Below are 25464 nucleotides of genomic sequence, written 5' to 3' on the forward strand. Positions count from 1 at the left end.
GTGTTACTGAGTCCCACTGACTTGTAGCTGACCCAGAGCAGGAGCAGACTCCCACGGAAACCCCCCAGGCTACAAATGAACTGCTGGAGCAGGATCTGGGAGAGCTGGGCACACCACGTCCAGCTTCATCCTCACAGGTCAGCCTGCTCCTCCCAGACAAGGCAGCAGCTCCAGCCCTGGCCCCCAGCAGGGTTACTGGGGCAGGCAGAGCCCCTGTGCACATGGACAGTGTAACACAGCATTAACGAAATACCAAGGAGAAGAAAAAGCCTTTCACCTACCTGGCCTCAGTGTCTCCAGGGCCCAGAGCTCAGCAGCCTCGCACATCACCCCAACACAAGCAGCATCTGCCAGTCTCTGCTCCACAGCCCTTTGCTGTCCGTTGTGAGCCTCAGGTGTTCCTAATGAGCCTCAGGTGTTCCTAATGAGCCTCAGGTGTTCCTAATGAGCCTCAGGTGTTCCTAATGAGCCTCAGGTGTTCCTAATGAGCCTTGATCATCCCTCATCCCCCTGCCTGGCCCCAGCATCCCCCACCTTTTCTGCATTCCCCTGATGCAAGGCCCAATCTTCTGTCACCTCCCTGCACTCATGGACTCTGTCCACACATTCCGTTCCTTTTCCTTCAGTTAATAGTGTTAGGAAAATGAAGCTCGAAGAATATCCCAATGTCAGACTGCTCCCCAAAGCTCAGGAATGCACCCTGTGCACTCAGGGGCGGAGGGCAGCCAGCAGTGCTCCTGTGCTGCTAGCCCAGGACTCTCCCAGCTGCCCCAGTTCAGCCCAGCTGCCCCAGTTCAGCCCTGTTCTTGGGGGTTTCACCAGCACCCAAAACCAGGTACAGAACTAGGCTAAGAGCAAGATCCGTCTGCACCTCAGTGCCTGGCACACAGCCTGTTCTGGATGCTGAATTCCCTTAAAGCCACATAAATTTGGTGTAAGAGTCAATGAAACAAGCACACTAATTGCTGCAGAAGTGCTAATCTGTAACTCCCAGTCCAGTCCCAGCCCAGCGGGGTGCACAACTACCTCAGTAATCCAGCCAAGTTCCAGGTCCTGTGGCTAAAGGCTGTCCTGCAGCACATGTGAAACACACTGTTTACACATAGCACTGCTGACTTTAGAGTCTCAACTCTGCCTTCATCAATTCCAGCTCCTGGAGACAAGAGATGACAGGAAAATCTCACCTTTTTAATATGCTCATCTAGCCCTGGTAATTTCAGAGAAGGAACTATTTCTGATGTAACTGCAACACCTAGAAAGAGCCCAAGGCCAAATACAACAAGGGCAGTTTCAAGCCAGTCTCTCCCTGGTGCAAACTCACACTTGCCTGGCAGTAACAAAAATGCAAAAGTGATCATAGGCAGACTGTAACTCCTGGAGATGCCCTTAGCTCAGGGAGGAGCATTGCCTGGAGCCAAACCCACCTCAGCACAGCCCGAGAGTTGTTACCTCTGCCTTTGCAGGCTGGAGCCAAGAGCAAGAAGAGGTTCACTGATCCACACGCTTTGTCTCAGTATAAAGGCAGATTTTATTACAAACAAATCAAGAAAACCAGAGCATTCAAATGTACAAAGTGCTTTGGAATTTTTTGAACCTTCCTGCTATAGGCTCTGTAACAACAACAGCAACAACAGCTGAGGTTAATGTACCTGAGTCCCACAAAGCAGAATTCCCCACTGCTACCTGCTGAGCAGACACAGCTGAGGAGGATGCAGCAGGAGTTGCCATTTTGGGACCAGCACATTATTATTTCATTTGCAAACACTGCTCCAGATCCAGGCACAGGGCCAGACAACTCCCAGCAACACAACCATGCATTCACCTACTTTCAAGTGAAGATAATGTGCAAGTAAACCAATCTGATATAAATAAGGTCACAAAGATAAACAGTACATTAAAAAAAAAGATTTCAAGCTCTAGTTAGTACAAAACTGTAGATTTTCCTTGTATGTATAAAAATGACCAGATTTATACTACCATAGATGGTATTAAAAAATAATTTGCACTTTCGTTATTAAGATAATGTATTAAAATGTCAGAATAAATAGCAACAAAAGTTAAATTTAATATTTTACATAATTAAGGCTTTGGTTTAAGAGTCAAATCCCACAATCCTATACACATGCATGATTGAACAAGTATAAGAAGGAGGATTTGAGTCTTTGTCTTTTGAAAATAGCAAGAAATGTGCAAATATTGTCTAAAACACAAGTGAATTTGTTCTTCAGCTGGTGGGTTGCAAAGCTCTTTTGACTTCATGTGGGAACACAGCCCCAAATATATCTTCATGGTATCGCTTTTGGCTCTGCAAAAAGAAAGGACACCCAAGAGATGAATGAAATGATGCCAGCTACTCCTTATCCATCAGTTCAGTAACTAAAAGGCCTTTTGCATTTGTAGAACTGGTTCTGTGGTTGTAGACTTTTGTTACTGCCAGTGAAAGGGAGCTCCTGAATCTGAGGCACAAATGCACCGGGATGAGTTCTAATAACAAGAGGGTTTGAAAAAGCAGCAGCCCCAGGCACTGGGCTCTTGGTGATGGACCCACGAAATTCTGAACTCACTTCTCCTCTGCTGGTACAATAAAGCCTCAAGCTCCTGATGTTCCCAACACCCTGCAGTGCTGATCCCCAGGCCCCCCCAGGCAGAGCAGCAGAGTGCCCCCTGAGCCTGACCGAGCAGAAGCTGCGCTGGCAGTGCCGGGGGCACCAAGCCGCTCCCTCAGAGCCTGGTCCCTGTGCGAGCACGCACAGGAGCTCCCAGCACCCGAGCCTGGCTGTGCCCCACCCGCGGGAGGGCAGGCCTGTGATGACAGCTACCTTGAGCTGCTGGAAGTACTCGCTGGCCTGCTGCTGGCTGAGGCGCAGGGCGCGGGCGAGCAGCGCCCGCAGCGCGCCGGCCACGTCCCGCGCCATGCGCACGTCCCCGCACACGTACACGTGGCCCTGCTGCCCCTGCAGCACCTCGCACACGCGGGCCGCCAGCTGCCCCTGCAGCACGTCCTGGACGTACACCTGGAAACACAAAAACCGTCAGCACACCAGGCTTCTGAAATGCTGCTTTGGCTGCTGCCTCTTCCCAGTCCATCGTGGGTCTGTGCACTAAGGCTCTGGGTGCCCTGTCTGTTCCAGCTCTGTCCTGCACCGCAGAAAAGGTGAAAAATGTCTTCAGGTTGCCATTTACAAGCCCAGATTTGGAAGCTGGGCCTGTCTCTTGGTCAAACAAAAACTCTTCTACATGCCAAAGTCTCCTAACTGCCAGGAGAGCTAAAAAGAGGATAACTTTTATTCTGTTTTTTTCCCAGTCAAGATTCTTCTACGTAAAATTTATTTCCATGGTCACTATATCATTAAAATGGGAAAAATAGCCAATGCCAACTCATTTCTAACTCATGGGCTAATCAAATCCTGCAAAATACAAGGTTTCTGAAAATGTTCCAGTTCTAGTTCCAAAGGCTGTTTGCACTGGATGTGCCTATCTATGGCAGTGAGGGGTTATATTTATAGCAATTTATAGCACACCTTGCTTGTGCTGGAGTGCACAGGGAGATTTTTCTTCATTTGAAGAAGCTCAAAGCTGCTCACAGTAAACTGCAGCAAAATGATAACATTTTTTTAAGAACAACCAGAGCCCAGATCTTAACTCGAGGGATGATTCTAGAGGAGCTACCCCTTAAAGAATAAAGGAACCAGCCTTACTTTCTCTTGGCCAGGCAGTCTGGAGTAAGCTGTGTAGACATCTCTCAGGACTCCCTTCCTCTTCATCTCCTCAGTCTCTTCCCTGTAGATGTGATCCAGGTCTGGATGCCGGCAGCCGAACAGCAGGGTCATGTCCCCTCCTCTGAGCCCTGAAACCGCGTGGGACAGTGGCAGTCTGAGTGCCTGGGGCAGCCACTGACACACAGGACTGGCACACAGGCTGTGCCCTCCAGTCCCCAAGTGACCCCCGCACACGGAGAACGGTCCCTGGGATGCGCTGGCTGTGCCAGTGCCCGGAGCCTGCGGTGCCTGCAGGGGCTCCTGGCTGATGTTTGTGGCTGTCTGTGGCTGCAGAGCCCTGGCTGCAGGACTGGGGTGTCCCTGACCAGCCCTGCCCCAGGCCCCCACAGGTACCTCTGTGCTCCAGGTCATAGAGGCGCTGCAGCCAGAAGCTCCTGAAGGGAGCAATCCCCGTGCCCGAGCCGATCAGAACGCAGGACTTGGATGGCTCCTCCGGGAGGTGGAACTCATTAGCACTGAAAGGCAAGAGTAAGTTAATTAGGTAACTGGTTTCTGACGAAACTCGCGTTCAGTTGCTTGGATGACTGAGCAGCACAGTCCAAGTGCCTAGTGTGAAAGCAGCAGTGGGGCTGAACTGGATGCTCCTTGTTCCCTCCCCTTTCCTTGCTCTGCAGTGGAGAAGCGGACAGCTGGGATGGGGTCATAGCAATAGAATTATTTCAGAATTTTCTAATGATATGTAATTTTACTAATGTAAGGCATGGTAAAAGATCTAATCTCTAGAAGACAGCGAATTCCTTCTCTTCTCAGACCCAGCTATTCAACTTCAACTCAGCAGTCACTTGAAAACATCCAAACAAAGGAAAACCCACTGAAGGAGCTGAACCATGAGCTGCTCTTATTTAATTTTCTTTACCTGCGGATGAAGCAGGGAACAGTTTTGTTGAGCTCTATTGTGTTCAGCCAGGTGCTGCAGACTCCATGGTGCAAAGGCCCTTCACCATCTAAAAGCAGAGCAAGGCAGAACACCTCTGATAGCACCCAAAAGCCCTCTGTTTTTTAAAAAAGCACATTTTATACTTAAAATTGTACCTTTAAAATAAGTGTATGTCTAGTAATGATTTATAAAATGTGGATACACTGATGATGGTGCAGGATTTTAGAAAATCTTAGCCCAGGAGGAACACCTGCTCTGCAGGTACTATTCTGCAGGTATGACAACACAAATTTTTTATTACAGATAGGCTTCATGCTGTATGGCAGACAGACAGTTTTTTTCCTGAACCACAATGTAGTCTAAATACCATTTAATTAAGAGAGAGATGAAAACAACAGTTCATTACCTCTTGTCCTGTAGTTTACAACTGCAACTGTCAGATGAATCTCTCTGGCTGTCAGGTCACAGGAGGAGCTGACAGAATAGTACCTGGGCTTCAGAAGTGGCAGCTGAGTCAGCAGGAAAGCTGTGGAGACCTCAGCAGAGGGGAACTCCTCCAGCACCTCCAGGATGTTTGGGCTGTTGTAAAACTTCCATTTATTGTATTCTTCTGTGCTCTAAAAGCCAGAGGGCATCACCACAACATTACCAGGTCATACTTTGTTCAGAAGTACATGTGTATTTGAAACATCACTTATAAATAAGATTTGTGCTTTACAAATCAATTAAATATGCAGGTAAATCAACAAAGAGTTCTCAAAACTTTGCCAGGACCAATACTGGGGTTTCCTAAGAAATAATTTCATTTTGAATATGGAAGCTCAGAACCCCCACTACAAAGTTCTCAGACACTTGCTCTCTCAGTGAGGATGCAGAAACTGAAGCATGGCACACGCATGAAATTGCATAGTCCCAGGTCCTGACCCCTCCCGAGCCCCCCTGAACCTGGTAGGAGGAGCCAGCACTCATCACACCTGTGAGTCATTACTCAAAGCCACATCCCTCTGACTCTCAGGGCAGCAAATTATCTGACAAAAGCATCTACCAGCTCCCCTGTAGCTCCTCTACATGCAAAGTGTAAGGCCTTTAAGGGCGTCTCATCAGAAACCACCATGAGGCAAGAGAACCAGTCCGGCAAATGACCCACCCAGAACCACAGGAAACACCAGATGTTGGCTCCCACACCCAAGCTGAGCCTCAGACCCCTCCTTCTTTCACTGTGGTTGGCTTTCTAAGACCACACAATATGTAAGAGAGGCATAAAAATCCATCGCTACAAAAAATTCTTAAACTTTTGCTACAGAGTCAAAGGGCATCAGAGGCCCCAGTGTACTGAAAACTAAACTCCTGCAGCCCTAAGGCTCACCTGACACAGCACCTCCAGCCTTTGCTTGTCTCCTTCTGCTGTCACCAGCTGGGAGAGTTTTTTTAGCAGTTGTTGGGAGGGTGGAGTAGTGATATCAAGCAAGTATGTCAAAGCCTCAGGTAGTGTGCAGGCTGGAATCTTTTTGTGACTTGCCCAGTACCCACCTGGAAATGAGGGAAAGAAAAGGACACTTAGCAACATCCGTGGTATTTGACAGCTCTAGAGCTTTGCAAAACTCAGTGTCCTTCAAAATACCCATTCAGGTGAGGATGCAGCAGGTCTAGACCACAGGGCCCTTCTGAGAGAGGTTATTGTGAGGTTCTGAATGTTTTGTAAGAGAAGGATCTGACACAGAAAACTTCATGACAACAAAACACCACTTGGAAAGGCATGGTCTTTCATTTAGGGAAACCATCTTCCTGTGTTCCAGAATCCTATGATTGTTTATACTAATATGGGAAAGATTGGCAGGACATGTATGTCTATTTTAGGACTCTTAAATGTAGCAATAAGAAAACTGTTAATTAATTTAATTGCAGTCAATGGCCAATTCAACAACTGAATTACAGTGTCACCTTGGATACCTCTGCAAATCCTGGTGAAGTAATGGTTTTTACAGAAAGGGCAAAACCAGAACCAATAATTACAGGAATAACTAAAAAGCAGCAACAAAATCCTATTGAAACTTGAGAAAAGGATCATAGAATCAAATTCAGTCAGCAAAAATCCTTAGGAATTTTAAGGGAGTCTGTCCAACATCCTCTGTTGTTTTGTCTAAAGAGACCCAACTTACCATCAATGCAGGTTTCAAGCCTGATAGTCTGATCAGCTGGAGGGGCATCCTTGACATGTGCAATAATGCCATGGACTAATTCTGCCTGGTTGCCTGGGAAAATCCCAATGTGCTCCCCGGGAAGGTAGTGCACTTCCTGATCTGTCTCACAGTGAAGTTTAACCAGAATGGTGACGCGACTGGATGGCAAAGAGAGAGAAATGAGACAGATCCTGGTTACATTGACAGGATTTCCCTTGGACTGCACAGGAAAGGAATAAATCTACAGTGGCACTTGGCAAGGGCTCTCTTGTGTTCATTACCAAATACCAGACCAGCTTAGGGCTTCACAGAGACTTAAACAAATCAGAGTTCAGGCATGTGAAGTACTTGTATCCAAATAAACTGGGTGCTGAAGTTCTGCCTGGTCTGTCCAGTACAGAATAAACATGCCCGGAAGCAGCCAGTGGAAGTGCTGCCTCACTGCAGACTGCACAGCTCACATGCTGCTACCAAGGACAGTACAAAAAATCCAGTACCTTTTGTAATAACTGCAGGGAGAAGATGTTTATAACTAGGCACTTCAGATGTTTAAGATTTTAGTAAAATGTGGTATTGCAATATTCAAAAGAATAAGGTAGCATACCTGGACTTCAAACTTTGAAGATTCTGCCTAAATTTCAGCTTCATGGGAATTACATCCTTGGCATGAATGTTTGCAAGAGCTGGTGAGAAAAGAGGATATGAGTCTTGGTAACCTTGTGATTAGGTTTGTTTAAAATGTATTCAAGTAATATGAAGAGGAGAACTGAACCACACTTGCCCTAGAAGGTGACCAACCATCAGTCAGTTGTGTGTGCCCTATTCCCTGACTAAAAAGCAGTTAATCTCAGCTTTTGTTCCCCTAGGGCTGTCCAAATGTGTGATAGTTCCGGTGCTATTGTGCTGGAAAAGATAACTTGTTCTATGTAAACCAGTGTCTTTTTAAATCTGACCATGTACTTCATTATGCGCATTCTACCATCCAGCAGGGCCAAGAACACTTCTGAGAAACTTTCACAGTGCAGCCCCTCTGAAGCAGCAAAGGCAGAGGGAGGGGAAGGTGGGAGCAATACCTTTAGCCAGGTCCATGGGCTGGGAGTCATGCACTAGCCTGTAATTGGTAGGGTCCCACCTTTCCTCAGAGGTGAAGATCTTAGGCAACTGTATACTGTGTCTCCCACGGACGTTAAAGATGTCACAGGCAGCCTAGATAAAAAAAAACCACAAAAATAAAGGCTATTCACAGTAAAAAAATATTCTTAGCATTGTCATAATCCTAACAAGGAGCTACCAGTTTCACAGATTGCTGGTTTTTAGTGCTTCTGGGTGTGGGTTCAGTGAGTTCAGTAAGGCTCCACTTCTATAACAGTATAGCCAAAAAAGATCAACTGCAAAAAATCCAGAAGTTTGATGCTACACTTGTTCATATTTTAACAGCATTTCAGCATTCCATTATCCAAAACAGTTCACGCAATTTTGTGTGGATATTAAAAAATAATAGAAAAGGGATCCAGTTCCCTCTCCTTGTTAGGCAAGCAGTAGACAAGAGGGGAGTTCCAAATTCAGATATAAATTCAGATGTTTGGTTTCCTTTATTTTCTCTCATTTTTATGGGAACTGCACTAAAATGAATGGATGAGTGACTAGAATATGAGATGTATTTCTATATTCACCTTGAAAGCACTGACTGCCCAGCTGCGGAAAGCTTCTTCTTGCCCATTGAGTTCATCCCCTTTGCCCACTGGAGTGAGCTGGGAAGCCCCGAGTTGGGCCAGTTTTTGGTCAATGGCATGAGCAAAGGCACAGAACTCTGGGTACATACTGGACCCCAGACCAAACACAGCATACCTGCAGAAGGAGATGAAAAGAAGATTGTTGTGTTATGTTATATGGAGTGCTAAAGGACTCAATCACATGCAAACCAAACAACAAAGTATTTTTACCTAATTTTATTTCTCAGCAGTTTTAGTCTGAGCAAAGAGTCCTTCAAGGTCTGCAAAAAAATACATAAAATACTTCAGGTTAGAAAAATACTCTGATTTAAGACAGAATACTCTGATCTGAAACCTGATCTATATATTACTGAAGGACATGAGATAAATGAAAGGTTTGTCTTTGGTCTTTGAGCTGAATTTCATACACACTTCTGAGGTGAACATTACCTTTCCGTTACCTGGAGAATCTCCATTTCCAAAAGTGCTAGTAACCACTAAAAGAAGTGTTTCTTTTTCCAGGTCGCAAATATTGTACTCATCCATGCAGAGGATCTGGAAGGAATAAAGCTCATGACACATTGCTAGCACACATAAGAACTACCTTAGATATCTCAGATAATCGCTGACCAAACTTATGTGGCATTAGGTTATATGAATACAAAATCAAGGTTCTAGTCCAACTCGTATTTACAGAACATTCTAAACACAGGTTTGCAGAATGGAAAAGCCTGCAGAAGCCAAACTCCTGTCTCCACGAGGTGTGGCTGATTTGTACTGCTCACCTTGGTGCTGAAGGCACAGCTGAACAGGCTGCACAGGCTGTTGGCGAGCGTCTCCGACTTGCCCGTTTCTGTCGCGTAGATCACGGTGACCTTGGCCCTGGTGGCCACTGCCCCTCGCATCAGTGAGGATGCAAAGAGCACAGCCCTGGGAAAAGCACAATCACACACAACTTTTAATGGAGCTACACTAATTCAGGTTGATTCACAAGCGAGCTAGGAAAGACTGAGTTTGAGCATGGCTTTTCTTTGGAAAATGGTTCAGAAGCAACACACTCAAGATAGCTCTGAGCAAGAACCTTAGATAGGAATGTTACCTCAGGGTGGACAGGTAAGGCTATGATTCAAACCTCTCAAGTGGTCCCTACTGTAATAATTTTTTTTAAGAAGTAGAGCAGAAACATTGCAAGAATAGAATAGTTGGACAAAGCATGAAGAATCTTATTTGAACAACTTACTTTGCCAAGATGCTAAACTTTATTTCTTTTTTCCTTGGCCTTCGGGTCTCATCATGCCATACATGTGTTTTCCATGCATCTACCTTTAAAAAAAAAGAAGTTACGCTTTAGGTAAGGAATACAAAATAGTAAATAAACAATTTGTGTATCTTTAAGGGGCCAGATCAAATAGAATCTGTATATACACTCTACTGAGTAAAAATGTCTATCAGTCTCTGTTGCATTAAACTGCACTTTACTTGAAGCCAGAGAATTCAAGAGAACTAACAGCACCTCCCACATAAAATAGCTCCTGTCTGCTACTTCTGAACCTGTCTAGTGAACTTTCATGAACCTGGGCTTGGCACCCAGACTGCCTCGGGTCTCGTATCACATCTGCTGTGCTGAGGTTGTCTGCTAGAGTCGGATTTCTTTTTGATGATGTGTACCTGGTAGTAATAGAAGGGAGTGAGGACATAGTTCAACATCTCTTGGTGGAACACGGGGGTTATGCTGCCTGACATGGGAGGCACGATCCACACCCAGTCTGCTGGGCAGCCGCCCCGCGCACGGTACTCGCTCTGCATGTACTTCAGGAAGGACTCGGAGGCCGAGTGGTGATCCATGATGGTTACATTCTGTTTCTAGAGCAATGGCAAAAAGAAAAACATGCATTAAAAACCCTATTCTGCCCTTCTACCTGGTGCCGCTAATCCTTTTGCTTTGGTGAATATTTCAAGGACTTTACTCAGAGTAAAGGGAGTATTTATGGGAAATAAATACTATCAGCAGTTACTGTAAAGATACAGATTGAAACACGGGCCTTTGATTGAGAACTCTTAGATCTTTCCTTTAGTATCAGCGTTTTACCTCTGCAGCACTGGGAGTGCATGCTGCAAAGCCTCTGACTCACTTTTACCCACTTTTCCTATTGTCATGATATGTTAAACTGGAATTGAAAATAAAATATATTAATCCAAGGGCTTTACATAGGTTTTGAAACACATAAATAAATGTGTTAAAAGGATGGAAGATTTTGTCCTTAACTTCCTTTGCTTCTTTCTCTTCCTTCTGCCTTTACCTGTGAGGAAATACGGATTTCTCTACTTTCTCAGGTGAAAATAAAGAATAACTCTATTGGAATCATAATGCCATCTCCATTGAATGGGAGGAAGAAGGGACATGAGTGTTCAGTGTCTCCCCAGATCCCACACTCAGTGATTTACCTGGAAGCTGTGAAGCACAGCCACGTTGATCTCTACAACAGCTCGGTCCTTCCATAATGATGACAGTTTATTTGTTTCCAGTCCCATTCTCCTCCCTACCTCCTACATGTGAAAAAGAGAGAGAAAAGAGAAAATCAAATTTACTATATGGAACTTAGACCACACGATCTCTCAACCTCATCAGCTTTGTATCAGGAAAAAGTTGTGCAGAAGGGGAAAGAGTCGGTCCCATTCTGGGGAAATAAGGCAGCAGAAACACCTGAGATTAAAGATAAACTGGAATTTTGGAGTTCCGGCTCTTGAGGATGTTCCAGCTTGACAAAGCAGTAAGTGGTTCTCTCCCATGCCAGTAAACACTGGTAGTGTCTCTCTTCCAAAACCTCGTGCACCCAGTTCCCTCCCCTCGCAGCCCAGGCCAGCTCCCCTGCAGCAGGTCACCTTCAGGATGTTGTAGCGCTGCGCGTCGCAGAAGTCCCGCACGCCAATCTCCGTCCCCATGTACCAGCCATTGAAAGGGCACGCGGGGAACTCCAGCCCTCCTGCCTCCAGCAGCATGCTGGCCACAGCAGGCAGCGCGTACCACTTCAGCTCCAGCTCCTTAAACCACTCGTACCTGCCCGACAAGCACTTTGTATTATTTGTCTGCCTTTTCCTAGGAAACCAGAAAAGCCCAGGAAGATAAAGAGTACCAATTCTTGGAGGAACCCCTGGACTAGGGTCTGCAAAAACAGCAGTTCTCAGTGCAGTATTTGGGAATCACCAGCTACAGGAACTGCAGAACCACATTACAGAGTTCTGCAATCTGCAGGCCAGTCCCAAAGCAAACAGGAAGAAAAAAGCAATGAGAAAAAACCAATAAACACTGTTATGAGTGCAGTGTTACATGTGTATTACACTAGCATAAGAAATTAGGATTTTTAAAATTCTGAATATAATTGAAATGTAGATTGGGAAAAAAGTTTTTCAACAAAATGGTCATTTGTTTCCTTAATTTAAATCTCATTTCATTGTTCTAACAGGCATTTTATCTTTCAGGATGATTTACCATCATTTCATCCTGACAAAGAACTCATAAAAAACTGCCACAGGAACAGCCCAATAACCTGCCAAGGTGAGGAGAGGCAAAAATGCAATTAACTAAATCTTGTGTACTTACTTTGGATGCTCCATTGGCACTTGGAGGACAATTTCTGGAGGTAATTCAAATATTTCTGGGTCTTGGCCATTTGCTTGGAGAACAAGTGGAAGTACATCAAAGCGGCCATATTTTGGCTTCCACCCAAGTTCGATGCACAACTGCAAATACAGAAAGCATATTTTGTGTTCTTTTCAGGTTTCCCCTCCAGATCTGAAGAAAAATGAATTTTAACCCTCTGAAACCTGCTGAGGTAAATGCTAAGTGAAAAAGGTTCTCTTTACTATTCAAACAATGTTGAGCCATGCTGATGAAGTACTGTTTGTGTGCCTGGCTGTGTCCCCTGACAGTATTAGCTCACCCTGTTCTGAGATGGAGGGCAGCACTTTTATATCAGAACTGTAGGAAATTACTGTTTCAGCCTGCACCTGGAACTTTTGGGGCAGAACATCCCGTTCACTCCTCACTTCCCTACCACTCTGCGTAAAGATGGGAGGAAGGAGCCCCAGGGAGGTGGGTTAGCCAAGATGGGAAGCAGCTGTGGTGGTGAGTTTGGAGCTGTACCTGAGTGAACTCCACAGTAGCAGGGTCTCCAAGGACAGAGCCATCTGACATTTGGTAGCCAGCGTAGCGGATCAGCTGGCTGTTCCACACACGGAAATCGTGCTGCCCATCCGTCCTGTGCGGGAACACCGTGATGGCTGACCTGCCCGGGACAGAGAACACATCCTCACTATTGATACGGAAAATGGCACCAACAGAAAGTGTTTTATATTTATAAAATGAACATCAGTAGAAATAAGATCATTCATCCTCTTTACACACCTCCCCAAATCTTCAAGTCATCTCTTTTCCCAAGGAATTGCAAAAGGTTTTGTAACATCAGCTGTGAAAGTTACACATTTTCAAAATGGTTGATGGAATATATGAGAGGAAAATGTAAGTACCAGGAAAATTAAGAGCAGAGACAAGTTGTCAAAATGTTTAGATAGACCATTTCGTGTGTTTTTGATGCCAGATCTGGATGTGATTTTTGTTGTTTAAAATTAAAATTAGAGACTTACCTTATATTACCATTGTTTGTGGCATACTGAATATGATGACAGATATGCTCAAACATTTCCTTGGCTGTTTTACAGTCTCGTGCATCAAACACCTGTGTGTTTCCAACGTAAAGAAGAAGACTAATTTTGAAACAGTAATGCAAAGTTGTTATTTTTCCTATGCACTTAAGGAATGGAAAAAATGTGGCTCCACTAGGAAAGGTTAATTTTTACAGTTCTTATATGCATCATTTCACCCACAACAATCCACCAAGGACCAAAACATGTATCTGGTTCCATTACACACCTGGTTCCTACACTCACACTGCTACACATTTTCCTTCAGCTATGAAACAGAGGACTATAAAGAAACCAACCTCCTAATATGGACAGGAGGGAGTCCTGAAACAGTGACATTTTCTAGCAAAGGAAAGGCCACTCTTTCGAGTCACAGCAGAGGACTATCACAGCTTAGGTGTAGATCCACAGCTCACCTGCAGGTTGGACCACTGGATTCTCCCGATGCACCTGGGGGCATTCCTCCAGGCCTGCTTGGCAGCAAAGGCCAGCTCATCCTTTGTCAGGTGGTAAGTTCCTGTTGTTTCTATCTCCTTGGTCACTGCTTCCAGCCGGCCCAGCTCTTCTTTGATTTTTGGCCTTTTGAACAGGAAACAGTCATGAAAAGAACCAATGAGAATTTCATTCAAAGTGCAGATATTCTCTTTATATCTTGGCTTCAGAATTTAAGACTTGTCCTTATGGAGTGCAAGGACAGGACTTATTGGCCCCATGAAGAAACTAACACCAGAAATTTAAGTAGTGACACCATCCTTTCACCACCCAGTACATGCATGGATTGGCCACAAGCTATTCTGTGTAAGCTTTTGGGTTAAATTTGGATTTTCTAGAGGAATTTGAAAAAAAATCAGAAAGAAACAAAAACCAGAGAACAGATGAGTTTCAGGGCACATGTAGGTTGAGAGTGACTATCCTCTCAAAGATGCATTGTATTTACAAGGGCACAGCTCTTCTGAGTAAAGTAAGTAAGATTTTAATTTCTGAAGGGAAGTGCTGAGCAATTCCTTTGTCAGGGAAACCAACTGTAAAATTCTTGAGTTTGATAACAGAGAGTGAAGTCAAAACATTAGAAAATATTTATCACAGCAGAGACAAAAATTGTTTTGTTGTCTTACAGACAGAATGAAAATAGCCTGCACTGTCTGAGAGTTTTCACATTTTCAGCAAGATGAAAGATCAAGGGCAAGCATATGAGACAGTGTAAATCAATGTGATCAAACAGCCATGAGCAGAGAGACACAGGGATGTGCAAATGCAATAGGCTTGTGAGGACAGCCTGTGTGTAAGACAGGGACTTTCAGAAAGATTCCGAGGGAAGAAGGATTTGAAAGGAGTTCAAAGTATCAAAATAAGTGGCCATTATGTGGCTGAGTCCCTTTGAAAGTTTGATAATGTTTTCTAATGGGATGAGCAAACACTGAACTGTTGCTTGAAAGCTCATCATGTGGAATGTCACTGCAAGCCCTTGGACATCAGCCAGCTGTTCCAGCATTTCCTGCAACAAGATGCCTCTGTGCCATGGCTATTTTTGTGAAAACACAAACTCCTCTCGGAATGCTCAGGGAGCTTATGCCAATAGCACAGAGAAAGGGTGAGAAGCAACACTGGCCTTCCAATCTTTGGCTAAAGCCTTGAGAGGAGCACAGAGAAAAGATACTTGAAACAGCACAAACAAAAGGCATTATCCACACTGAGACTGATCTGAGTGCAGCTAATCCCAAGAAAACAGAAGGTTAACACTCTGGAGAGAGTCCTCAATGTACTGGAATGCAGCACACTCCAAAGGGATGGAGCTGAGGAGTGCATGGTCCAGAGTCCTTCCCTGTGTTCCCAAGATCTTGGATTGGCAGATGGAGCACACGAAGTGCAATGACAGCGTCATCTGGCATTTTTAAAAGTCTTTACATATTATTTGATTGCATGCTATGTAACAGGATAGTTATCAAGAGCTGTGAAGAAACCAAACCCTCCTGACAGACAGACAGATAGGCAGAGGATTTTATACCCAAAAATCAAGTTGCTTACTCTTTAAATGAACTGTAGTATTGCTTGAGGAAGTCTATTGCCTGAGGTAAAAGATCCTGTAGTGGAACTGGCCCATCTCTGGTACCTCTCACCAGGCCCTTTGGGGTCATGAGTGACCCTTGGCAGGCTTTGGTCTGGCAATTGATAACCTGAAAAACAATAAAATGTCAAAAAAACAATGTTGCACTCTGCATATTTTAAAAGTTAATGAAAAATCCCTATTCATATTTCCGTATTTTACCTCTTTTGCAGTCAGGTGTAGTGTGTCAAGAAAGCTGGATCCATTTTCCAAGTTCCTTACTCTTACATGTCTTGGACATCCTGATATTTGGTTTGAAACTTTGATGTCATTTGAAGGGAGATTCTGGGCAGAGAACAGACAAAAATGCATACTGTCTTCAGACCTATTGAATATCTTTCAGTTTCATTTTAGATTTAATGTTAACATCAAAATATTTCAGTTTAAATTCAAGAAACTAGATATAAATGGGATCTGCTCCAACATGATTATTTGACTACAAAACTACTGAGCTAATCTACAATTTGATATGAAATGGGGGAAACAATATTCTTGTACTAATCAAGTAGGTTCTGCCACTGCAAATACCTTTATAATTTCAGTCAGTCCTGTAAGTATCTCTGAGCATTACAGTCACAGTCTCAGGAAAACAGTGAACCAATTTTAGAGACAGGACAGGTTTGTTACCAAAGGTTTGCAAAGGTATATAAAGGAATCAGGCATCCAGTCCCCGTCCTTTGAGTCTTATCAATGCTACATTTTTGTCAGAAAAGAGCTTTCACCAAAGATGTCCCAGCAGTCCCAATCTCCTGCAACCACAGTCAGACCTCACAGAAGAACGTGGAGCAGTTGTGAGCAGCAAGCATGTGAACTGTTACCATCAAACCATGATGCTGGGAACAGACTTCTCCTCCCTCACTGGGCTTTGCTGAAGTTATGATAGGCAGCCTCTCCATCTGCTTCTTGCTCGGATTGTGCAACTTGGCATCATCCTTTTCTGAGCTTCATAGAGAGAAAGAACAGTCAGTTCAAGGCAACGTCCTTTACACAGGGCTTTGCTTTCAGCATCAGCAGGAGATGCTCAGTGCTGTCTCTGAAATGTAACTGAGGCCATAATCCAGCAGTGGCAGTGGGCAGGAATCAGCAGTAAAGCCATAGTACCCCCCTTCCCAGAGCACTATGTGGACAGAAAGGAAGGAAGGCAGGGTGTGAAACCTGAAATAAGTAACACCCTGAAGACAATTTAAGATGCACGTGCAACTTATTTTATACAGTGTTGTGTATGAACTGCATCACAGAACTACTTCACCAACTTAATTATAGTATAAATAATCACTTTGCTGTTTTTATACCATTCACACCTCCTGAGACTTAGAGTACATGAAACCATGTTAACACACCAAATAAATTTAAGACTATGAAAGAGAAAGCAAGATGATTTATATCCTCAATGACCGTTTAACTTTGACACAAGTGTTTAATGTTCATTACCAAGTTACACCACCCAGAGACCCACAGTTCTTTGGTTAATATTAGTATTTTGGAAACACATTACAGGTTTCTCCAGGACCCAAACCACTTAATATCTTCCCTTTTCAAATAAAAGATAAATTGTGAGACCGTTAAAAACCAGGATCTTACCCATGGATCTTCCTATTTTTCTCCACGTTGTTGTTGATATCCTTCTCTTGGGGGTACTGGCTCCTGGCAGCACGAGATTTGAACACGAACTGCCATGGGCACAGCATTTTGTATGTGTTTTTTTGGTGGTTTTACTTCACTGTGCTGAAACCTTGTTTTGTGTGATGTGGGAACACTTCTAAGGACATAAAAAACCCAACAAGGTCAGTTTTTACCCAAGAGGGCAACTCCCTTTAACAACTTTCAGAAACTCACCAGCCTAACTGAGCTAACATCCTCCATTTAAAATGAATTCTCTATTCTTAGGTTAGTGATACTAAAACTAACACTTTGTCAGTGTAATGTGCAGCCATGTACTAATCTAAAACACTGGCAAGAGGATATCAGATGTCCCCTGGTTGTGTAAAGCAGCAAATATTGGTGTCAGCAGGCTACAGGCTTAGAAAAGGGATGTGAAATGTTGCTGTGTTATTCATACAGTAATGAAAAAATCTTGTTCATATATGAACCTAACCACTTTGCAGTGTATCCACTTGCCATAGACAAACAGGATTCTGAGAGGCTGAAGTCTGCAGTTTCTAAGATCTGTAGCACTTATTTCAATGTAACACATAGCATTTACATATGAGTGTACAAAGTTTATGCTATTAATTTCAACATACATTTTCTGCTCACTTCTGAACATAAGATGGATTTTGTGCTAGGGAAGGTGTGACAGAAGAGAAAGATCAAGCCAGTAAATTGCAGGGATAGAGGGAATTATCCCCTGCATTTGAATCTGACTCATAAGAAAAATCAAAACCTGGTGTTTCCAAGAAGTTAGAGACAAAGGAAGAAAATAGACATTATCACATAATTCTGATGTAATTATGTCTTATTTTGATATTTATATTACTTTTACAGTAAAAGTTAAATTTATGCTGAGTTCTGAAGATACACTTTGCTGTAAAGTCACACAAGAATAGAAATCCATTCAACTGTCTGTGCAGAAACTGGAAGGTGTTAGGATTGTTTGCTACTCCAGGTGAGAGAAATAATGTGTAATAAGCATTTCTCTGCAGTTACAAAATATGAAAAGAAAATCTAAATTATTATTCTGCAATAAAAAATGCTGTGCCAACAAAATTTTGTAAAATACAAGGGGAAAAGAGAGAAGAAATGGAGAGGGGGAAGAAAAGAAAGAAACAAAGAAGGAAAAAAAGAAAAAAGGGGGAACCTCACACAAACATAAAAAATACACAGGTAGAAAAAGGAGGAAAAGGAAGAAAAGGAAGAAAACAAGCATAAGGAAGAAAAAGATGAAAAATAATAACAGGAAAGATCATAATAAACAGAAAAAATTAGAAGCAAAAGCAAACAGAGAGAGCAGACTCACATTTCCCTTCACTGGCACTCAGAGCAAGAAGCTGCTTGATGTCCTGCCCCGTGGGGTTCTGTGGGTAGCACTGTCAGTGTTACCAGTCTCACGTACAAACCTTTAAATCAGCAGAAAGAAGGGACAAAGTTTTCAGAGCAGCTGGACAGCTTGGAACTAGAGCAGGAGACTGAGTCTGACACTTTGCTCCTAATACAGAAAAAAAGATAGTTTGCCAACTAATTACTCTTCCTGTGAGCTGCAGTAAATGAATGACAGAATGAACACCTGGACATGGTGCTTCTTACCGTGCTTTGGTGAGAGGTGTCCCAGCCCTGCCAGGAGAGACTCCTCTCTCTCCAGGTTTCTTGCCTTTCACCCCTCAGGCTCCGTATCCCTCCCAGGAGGCAAAAGCATTTTATAGTGCAAACCATGTATGCAAAATAGCTCTGAGCAAGGCTGGACATAGCTAGTGCAATTGGGGATTCCCCTGGTTCATCTCCTGTCCACTTGGAGAAGTGGAGGGTGCGTGCACAGCATTACATAACCTGTGTGAGGGAGGGAGGCAGCTCCTGCTGCTGTCAGCATCCCTTCCTTCCCTCGGCGCGCTGCAGCCTTGACTCCTGCTTGTGCTCCTGGAAAGGGCAGGGTATCACACCGAACGCTGCTTTCAGCCTTGCACACCGTGTTAAAATGAAAATAAATAAGTGCTGAAGGGCTTCTTACAGCTTTTATCCTTTCTGAAATACAAACCATTCTCACCATACTGTATGTGGGAATACCAGAGGGACAGATGGATGAGGAAGATGGGATTGCTGAGCTGATTTTCAATGTCAGACAACATGTGGACATGTACCTTTTACAGAACCAGGCTCCCCCCTGCAGCCTGGAAGGCAGAACCCCCTCGGGACAGGGCTGGCAGCAGTGCCCAGTGCTGTCAGGCACCTGCAGCTCACAAGTCTGATGCCAGGATTTTGACCTGCCTTATTTGTTTCTTGATATTATGTATGGCTATTTTAAGGAAACTGTTTACAAATTAAAGATAATTAATAAATCTGCTGAATAATATTAATAAAATAATAGGGAAAGATTTACAGCTGCTGACCAAAGATCTACAGAAATGAGGCATAAAGCAACCAGAGAAATGAAGAAACGTGTGTTCTTTTCTCATCTGTCACTCTTTTACCGGGCAAGCTTGGGCAAGGTATTTTCTTCTCTCTGTGTCTAGCTTCTCTATTTGAAAATGAATATTAGATGATTATGTAAAACATTTGTAGAGGTAAAGCAAGTGCTGTGCACACGTGTTCATGCACGAGATCTCTGTATGCATCCCACCCAGGATTGCTAGAGATGAATCTCTTGATAAACAGACCTGAGTTTTCTGAGCATTCAGCTGCTTGGCTTCATCAAGCCTGTGCTGCTTAGCATCCACTGCTCATGAATTTTCACAGTTGGGATTTTTCTTTAATGTGGTGCCTTTCTTCTCACCAGAATTAGCAGGTGAATCCCTTTGTTAAAAATATTCCAGTCATCAGGCAGATGTAATCAGCAGGCAGAAACAATGTGTGAGAGCTGTGCTACTCCATGCCATGCCAGAAAATTCTGCCTTTACATTTTTCTTTTGTATTTGCTGCTTTGTAACAGGGTTTAAAAAATTCTCTTTTCATCCTCTCCTTTCTTATTTAGCTCTTTCTTCTACAGAACATGGGGAATCATAATGTCTAGTACTATAAGAAAGAACTTATCTTAGTAGAAGTTTATTTGAATTCTGTGGGTTCTAAGCTTTCAGTATTCATCCTCCTTATTTCCCTGTGCTTGGGAATGCTGGAATCTAGGAAAGATTATGTAGGGATTGAATACGAAAAATCAGATTTGAGATAACCAGAGGAGGAGAAACATCTTTCCTTAGGAGAATTGTTACAAGGATTGGCTCAGGTACAGGCATTCAGGGAACTACTTAATCACTCAAAGAGTGCTCAAAGAGGACCTAATATTTTACTCACTTGACATCAATAATAAAACTCCCTCTGTACAGTAAGAACAACAGAGAACCATTCAATCCTCAGGTGGATCAGAGATTAACTAAACAAGCTCACTGGGCACTCCTTCTACAAACATTCTATCTATTCTATTCAATCTGTTCTTCCTATTCTAGGAGGGTTTTTCCTTCAGAAAACCAATTCTGCCCACTTGAAGAGAAACTTCCTCTGCCATATCAGAGTGCAGAAACTGGTTGCTTTCCTTGCATTAACTTTGATGAAAGAGGTGCCCTTTCAGAACAGACTTTGACCTATTCAATGCTGTCATCTTGACTTAAATTTTGTTTTGTTTCTGAGTGTCTGATGGTTTGTAGCTTCAACAATCAGCTCTCTGCAATCTCCTTCCAAGTGAGTCATATTCTGTGTCTGATATTATAATATACATCATATCTGCAAGATTCTGCATGAGCTCAAGCAGTCATATTCCTGAAAACATTTACAAATCAAGCTCTGGTTGTAAGGTTGCTCCTCTGAGATCAGGGCATTTTGAGTCTTCAGAGAACTACGACACTGAGGCAAAGTTGATGACAAGGAGGGCTGATCTTCCCAGCTTCATGGAACCCAAAGAACTATTAAACTGTCCCAACATTTCATAGGTTATTAGTGAACTCTTTCTAACTCTCTTTTCCTAACCAATGTTACTATTGTCTGAGATGTCTCCTGCAACAGTGCTGTGTGACAGCACAATAAATACAATACTGCAGTCCCTATAAAGATTCGACATCTCAGATTTGTTAAAACTACCCTCACATCTGGTGGTTTCTGACAAACATACAATTAATAACAACTATTGCTGTTCCCAAATATCCATCAGCCATCTTCTTTTACAGTGGTTTGGTTTTTTACTCCCCAAAGAAAATTTGTTTGGTTTGACTCTTCCTCCAAACATTGCAATGGCAACTCTGTTTTTTTGTTTTTGTTGGTTTGGTTTTTTTTTGTTTGTTTTTGGTTTTGGTTTTTGTTTTTGTTTTTCCCATTTGTGTTCTGATTGCTGACTATTCCTTTAAGGGCTTTAAGATATTCACCATTAACTGTAGCCCCTTCTTCATTGGCTTCTTTATTATTTCAAAATGTTTCTGATAAAGTGGAGATAACTCCACCAAAAGCAAAACAAAAGATCCAGGCCTTGACACTTGAAAACATGCAAATAAAAGTAGGATCCCAGCCCAGTCTGAACTGTTTTTCAGTTTCTGCAGATTTAAGGTAAGTTTAAAGCAGCAGTTTAATGTGGAAAGTGCAATGCTTTGTTTACCATGTCCTGCTCTCCAGTGGAAGACTCAGTGTCAAATGATGGCAGGGCAGGGTGGAAAATTTCCCAGTCTGACCATCTGAGGGCGAAAATGAAAGTTAAGGAGAGTGCTAAATTTGCAGAGATGTGCTGGTAAACCCATTCCTTCCTGTCTGCTTGCTGTCAGTTTTGGCCAAACTCAGACATGCAGAAAGAACAGAATTCCCTCATCAGTCACCTCTCCAAAATTCCCAGGGATGAGGAAGTGAGGGAGGACCAAAGGCAGTCAATAACCAGATTTTGTTGTGCCTGGCTGCACGTTGGCTCAGATAGAAGCAATTGCTGACACCTCCTGACTCACCCCTGAGATCCTCAGCCACAGCTGCAGCAGCAAAGACAAAATTACAGCAAAAAAAGGGCAAAATAGCAATTAATAGTTGACTGGGCCTAAACCCTGGTGTCCTGCGTGTGGCTGTCACAAGTTAGGCTCTGTGTCCTGCACTCCTGGACATCATTTAACTACACTGAAGATGTCCCTCTGTAGAGCATAGGGAAAAGCTGGCATGTGGATCTAGAAAAGGTATAGAACAGTGTTTGGTACTTCTGCTCCTGCAATCCATGCTTGTCACACCAGAACAGGAAAAAAATAAGAGTTTTGTGCTTGAAAAATAACAGTGAATTACAGAGCTGCAAATGTCTTCTTTAGTAAAATCATGGTCTGAAGAAGAAACTCAGTAACAGAGCACTGGCTGAGGCCAGTAGAATCTCTAATCAAGGAGAGGTAACAGAAGAGATTTGAATACTGGTTTTGAAAAAACAACCCATAAATTTCTGGACCTAGATGAAGAACAGAATATTGAACTATAGAAGTAACTTGAGTTCTGAATTAAAAACTTTGGCGTTTTTACTCCACAACACACAGCACTGTTGGAACAGTAAAACGTGTGAGTTTCTCTTTATTGGTGACCTCTGAGTCTCCTTTCCTTACACCTGCCTTTTTCTACTCAGTTGCTTCCTGCACATTCAGGTGTCACACTTTGGACAGCATACCTTAGTCTACACAAAACCAAAGCATGCTGACCCACTTTCCATGTTTCCTGCATGGAGACAGAGGTTTTCTCAGGTAATTTTATGGCTCTGCTTTATCAATATGCACCGTTTTACTGCCTCAATTGTTTTTAAGGAGTCCTTGCTAAGCATTACAGTTAGGCCAGTCTTGCCTATGCCTGCACAACTTTCAGTGTCTGCATGAATTACATCACATTTTCAAAACTTTCCATGAGAGTGAAATTGCCTCCCCTCTGCCCTTCCTGACATGGAAGTGGTACCAGAGGGTGTGGGGTGTGACCTTACAGCTCCTTCTCTAGCAACTATCTACCTTCCCCTATTAAAAAAGACAATTTCCATGACAAATTCTTCAGAGTATTTTTAGTCAGTTTTCACTGATTTGGAGCTGCAAGTCAGCTCAATTAGTTCTCATCTTCCCAGTCCTGCAAAGAACCTGGCTCCATCTCCCCAGTGACCTGAAAGCCACTGGAAGGCTGCTCCTCTTCTCCTGGCTGAACAAGCCCTGCTCCTCCAGCCTCCCCTCATGAGGCAGGACCGTGCCCCAGCCCCAGTCACCTTGATGGCCTCCACTGAACTCACTCTTTGTGTACTTCACCAGTGAAGGATGCAGATACTCCCATTTCGATGCTTTTCCTCCTCTCCTTCTATAGGAATTCCAGGATAAGGACATACTATTTAGCTTGGTTTTCATTCAGTGAACAAGCACACTGCTGATTGAGACAACTGTTGGCCGCAGTGACAGAGAGGATAGTCTTTGAAGCTACATTTGGAATGGGGGACACCACTTGGGAGTTTGAAAAGTCACTTACTGAAAATACAAAAAAGAGATGTGGAGGAATATGTGTTGACAAGGTCAGGTTCTAGAAAGTGATGGGTGGCTTTATGGAGTGGGTTAAGTCACAGGGGTTAATCTATAATAAACAGTCCTAGCACACACATCAAAGAATTGTTACAGATTAATTAGCAGGTGCTATTATTAGCCATAACAATTTTTGTCTCAATTTCTGAAAGGATAAGATGCAAAACAATTACTTCATTCAGTCTAAATGTTTTACCCAACTCTTACAGTGAGGGGTATTTGGACCACAGCCTCCAAAACAAGAGGAGCTGATGCAGAATGTGTATGTAATTTATAGGACAGAAATAGCAACTTTCTTGATCAAAAATACATTCTTGCCTCACCTTGTTTTTATAATGATTACCTTTGATTTAGTCATCTGAAATCTGGCAGAAGGGAAAATAAAGGGGAATTTTCTGTGACTTACTGTCCATTGGTTTGGACAGCTCAAGAGACTCCTCTGACCAGTACAAGCTGAAAACCACTATGACATTTCCTTCTTTCTTTTCATGTACCAGCTTTGAAGACTTAATTGCAATCTGATAATTCTCCAAAAGAACACACCACTCCTCTTCCTAGTGGTGTTTCTGGGAACCAACAGTTTCTGTACTTCCCTGAAGTGTCAAAAGTCCTCATTCAACGTAACATCTCTGATCCAAATTTTCACCCATGTTTTTGCTTCTGAAGTCCCATTTCTTTTTAATGGAAGAGCAAAGCTGCATGTGTGAAAGACAGATGACTGCAATGACTTCACATTCATAAGAGAGAAATCCTCACAGTTTGTGTCTTGATTTGGTAGAACAACCATTGCAGAAAAGGTGGCTTTTCAAGTTCCTTCCACCATTGGAAAAGGATGTAAAAAATGACAGCTTGTGCATGGTTTTGGTAGGATCTTGTAATAAGTTCCTATCCAGGTGGATGGTAAATCTGCAGGAAACACAGCACCCCATCCCTGACTAACCAGCAAATTGAGTGCACTGTGGAGAAGGAAGGACCCAGGCCAGTCATGAGACAAACAAATGAGCACAGTATAAAACACTACCCAGCAAACCATCAGCTTATTTTTAAACAGACTGCTGGATTTAACACTGATGAAGTTGAAAACAAGAAAAAAGGAAGGCAGTTCTTCAGCACTAAAGGCAGCAGCAGAATTTTTAATATTTATTTTTCCAAAAGAGCATATGAGCATGGGAAAAGAAAGCAACTAATTACTGGACAAAGAAACTTCAGAATTATTTCTGCCTTCCCTTCACATAAAGTCATGCCTTTGGGCCCAGATTCCAAGCTGGTATCTGGACTATTTGCCTTCAGCATCACACTCATCTCTTGAACTTGTCCACCCAGGCTGCTGCAGACACTACATTTTGTAAAACTGAAAAAATAAAACTGTTTCACTTTTAATTCTAGTAACCATGATTAAGCACAGACCACTCCTCTGAGTGTTCCAGGTAGTGAAAAATGGTTTAAGATGGTGAACACTACTGAAGTCATGGAGTGTACACGGGAGTCTTTGCCTTTGTTTCCAGTGGCTTTGGCTCAGAACCCAAGAACAGCATGGAAAGTAAACATCCTGATAAGCAATATCCAGACTGCCTTTGTTACTATAGACCAAGACAGAATTTGATAGAGCACAAAGGCAAGATTGGTGTCTCCCATTTAACACAGTCCCTATGAATTCCAGAGGTTCTTACAAGTGTTACGGAGTTCTGTGGAGAAAAGTTACATAATTATGAGCTGTGATTTATTTCAGATACTTGTAAAATTGAAAACACTTCCTACATAGTAAATAAGTAAGGCCCTCCTGATACAGTGCAATCAAGTGAGCAGATTACAGGTTCAGTACTGTACCCAGTCTATTCCTGTCAAAGCCTCATTGTTACATCAAAGGGTTTGTGGCTCTGTTCCTGTCTCAACCAGACATGGACTGCATTCAAGTTACTTTTTATGCTAAACGCCACTCATATTGTGTACATTCTTTGTATAATTATGCCAGCTATAAAATC

At 43.1% G+C, this 25464-nt stretch overlaps 1 protein-coding gene across 2 annotated transcripts; it reads right to left on the reverse strand.

Moving 5' to 3' along the window:
• Positions 1 to 1504: 1504 nt before the first annotated feature.
• NOS2 (nitric oxide synthase 2) lies at positions 1505 to 18905 on the reverse strand. Of its 2 annotated transcripts, XM_021533047.2 has the most exons (26): positions 16935 to 18905; positions 16172 to 16295; positions 15516 to 15638; positions 15275 to 15423; positions 13666 to 13828; positions 13193 to 13284; positions 12693 to 12834; positions 12150 to 12289; positions 11432 to 11606; positions 10994 to 11095; positions 10217 to 10411; positions 9789 to 9871; positions 9334 to 9478; positions 8999 to 9103; positions 8780 to 8829; positions 8510 to 8684; positions 7910 to 8042; positions 7441 to 7519; positions 6816 to 6994; positions 6023 to 6186; positions 5063 to 5273; positions 4636 to 4723; positions 4113 to 4234; positions 3699 to 3847; positions 2820 to 3014; positions 1505 to 2305 (listed from the first exon to the last, which is right to left on the reverse strand). In XM_021533047.2, exons 1-26 carry the CDS (start codon positions 17039 to 17041, stop codon positions 2225 to 2227), a joined length of 3471 nt encoding a protein of 1156 aa, XP_021388722.1. In that variant the 5' UTR covers positions 17042 to 18905; the 3' UTR covers positions 1505 to 2224. The 2 variants fall into 2 exon arrangements, with proteins under 2 accessions (XP_021388722.1, XP_021388719.1); XM_021533044.2 differs by lacking the exon at positions 16935 to 18905 and having other exon boundaries at positions 16172 to 16920.
• Positions 18906 to 25464: the final 6559 nt, after the last annotated feature.

Source organism: Lonchura striata, chromosome 20, assembly GCF_046129695.1.
Source record: "Lonchura striata isolate bLonStr1 chromosome 20, bLonStr1.mat, whole genome shotgun sequence".
Lineage (NCBI taxonomy): Eukaryota > Metazoa > Chordata > Aves > Passeriformes > Estrildidae > Lonchura > Lonchura striata.

Excerpts from the sequence above, each read along its gene's own strand:
- NOS2 (XM_021533047.2), bottom strand. The coding sequence starts at position 17,041 with ATGCTGTGCCCATGGCAGTTCGTGTTCAAATCTCGTGCTGCCAGGAGC. Across the intron at positions 15,424-15,515 it reads TACACCTGACTGCAAAAGAG|GTTATCAATTGCCAGACCAA; the intron begins GTAAAATACGGA and ends ATTGTTTTTCAG. Across the intron at positions 7,520-7,909 it reads GCCCATGGACCTGGCTAAAG|CTCTTGCAAACATTCATGCC; the intron begins GTATTGCTCCCA and ends TTTTCTCACCAG.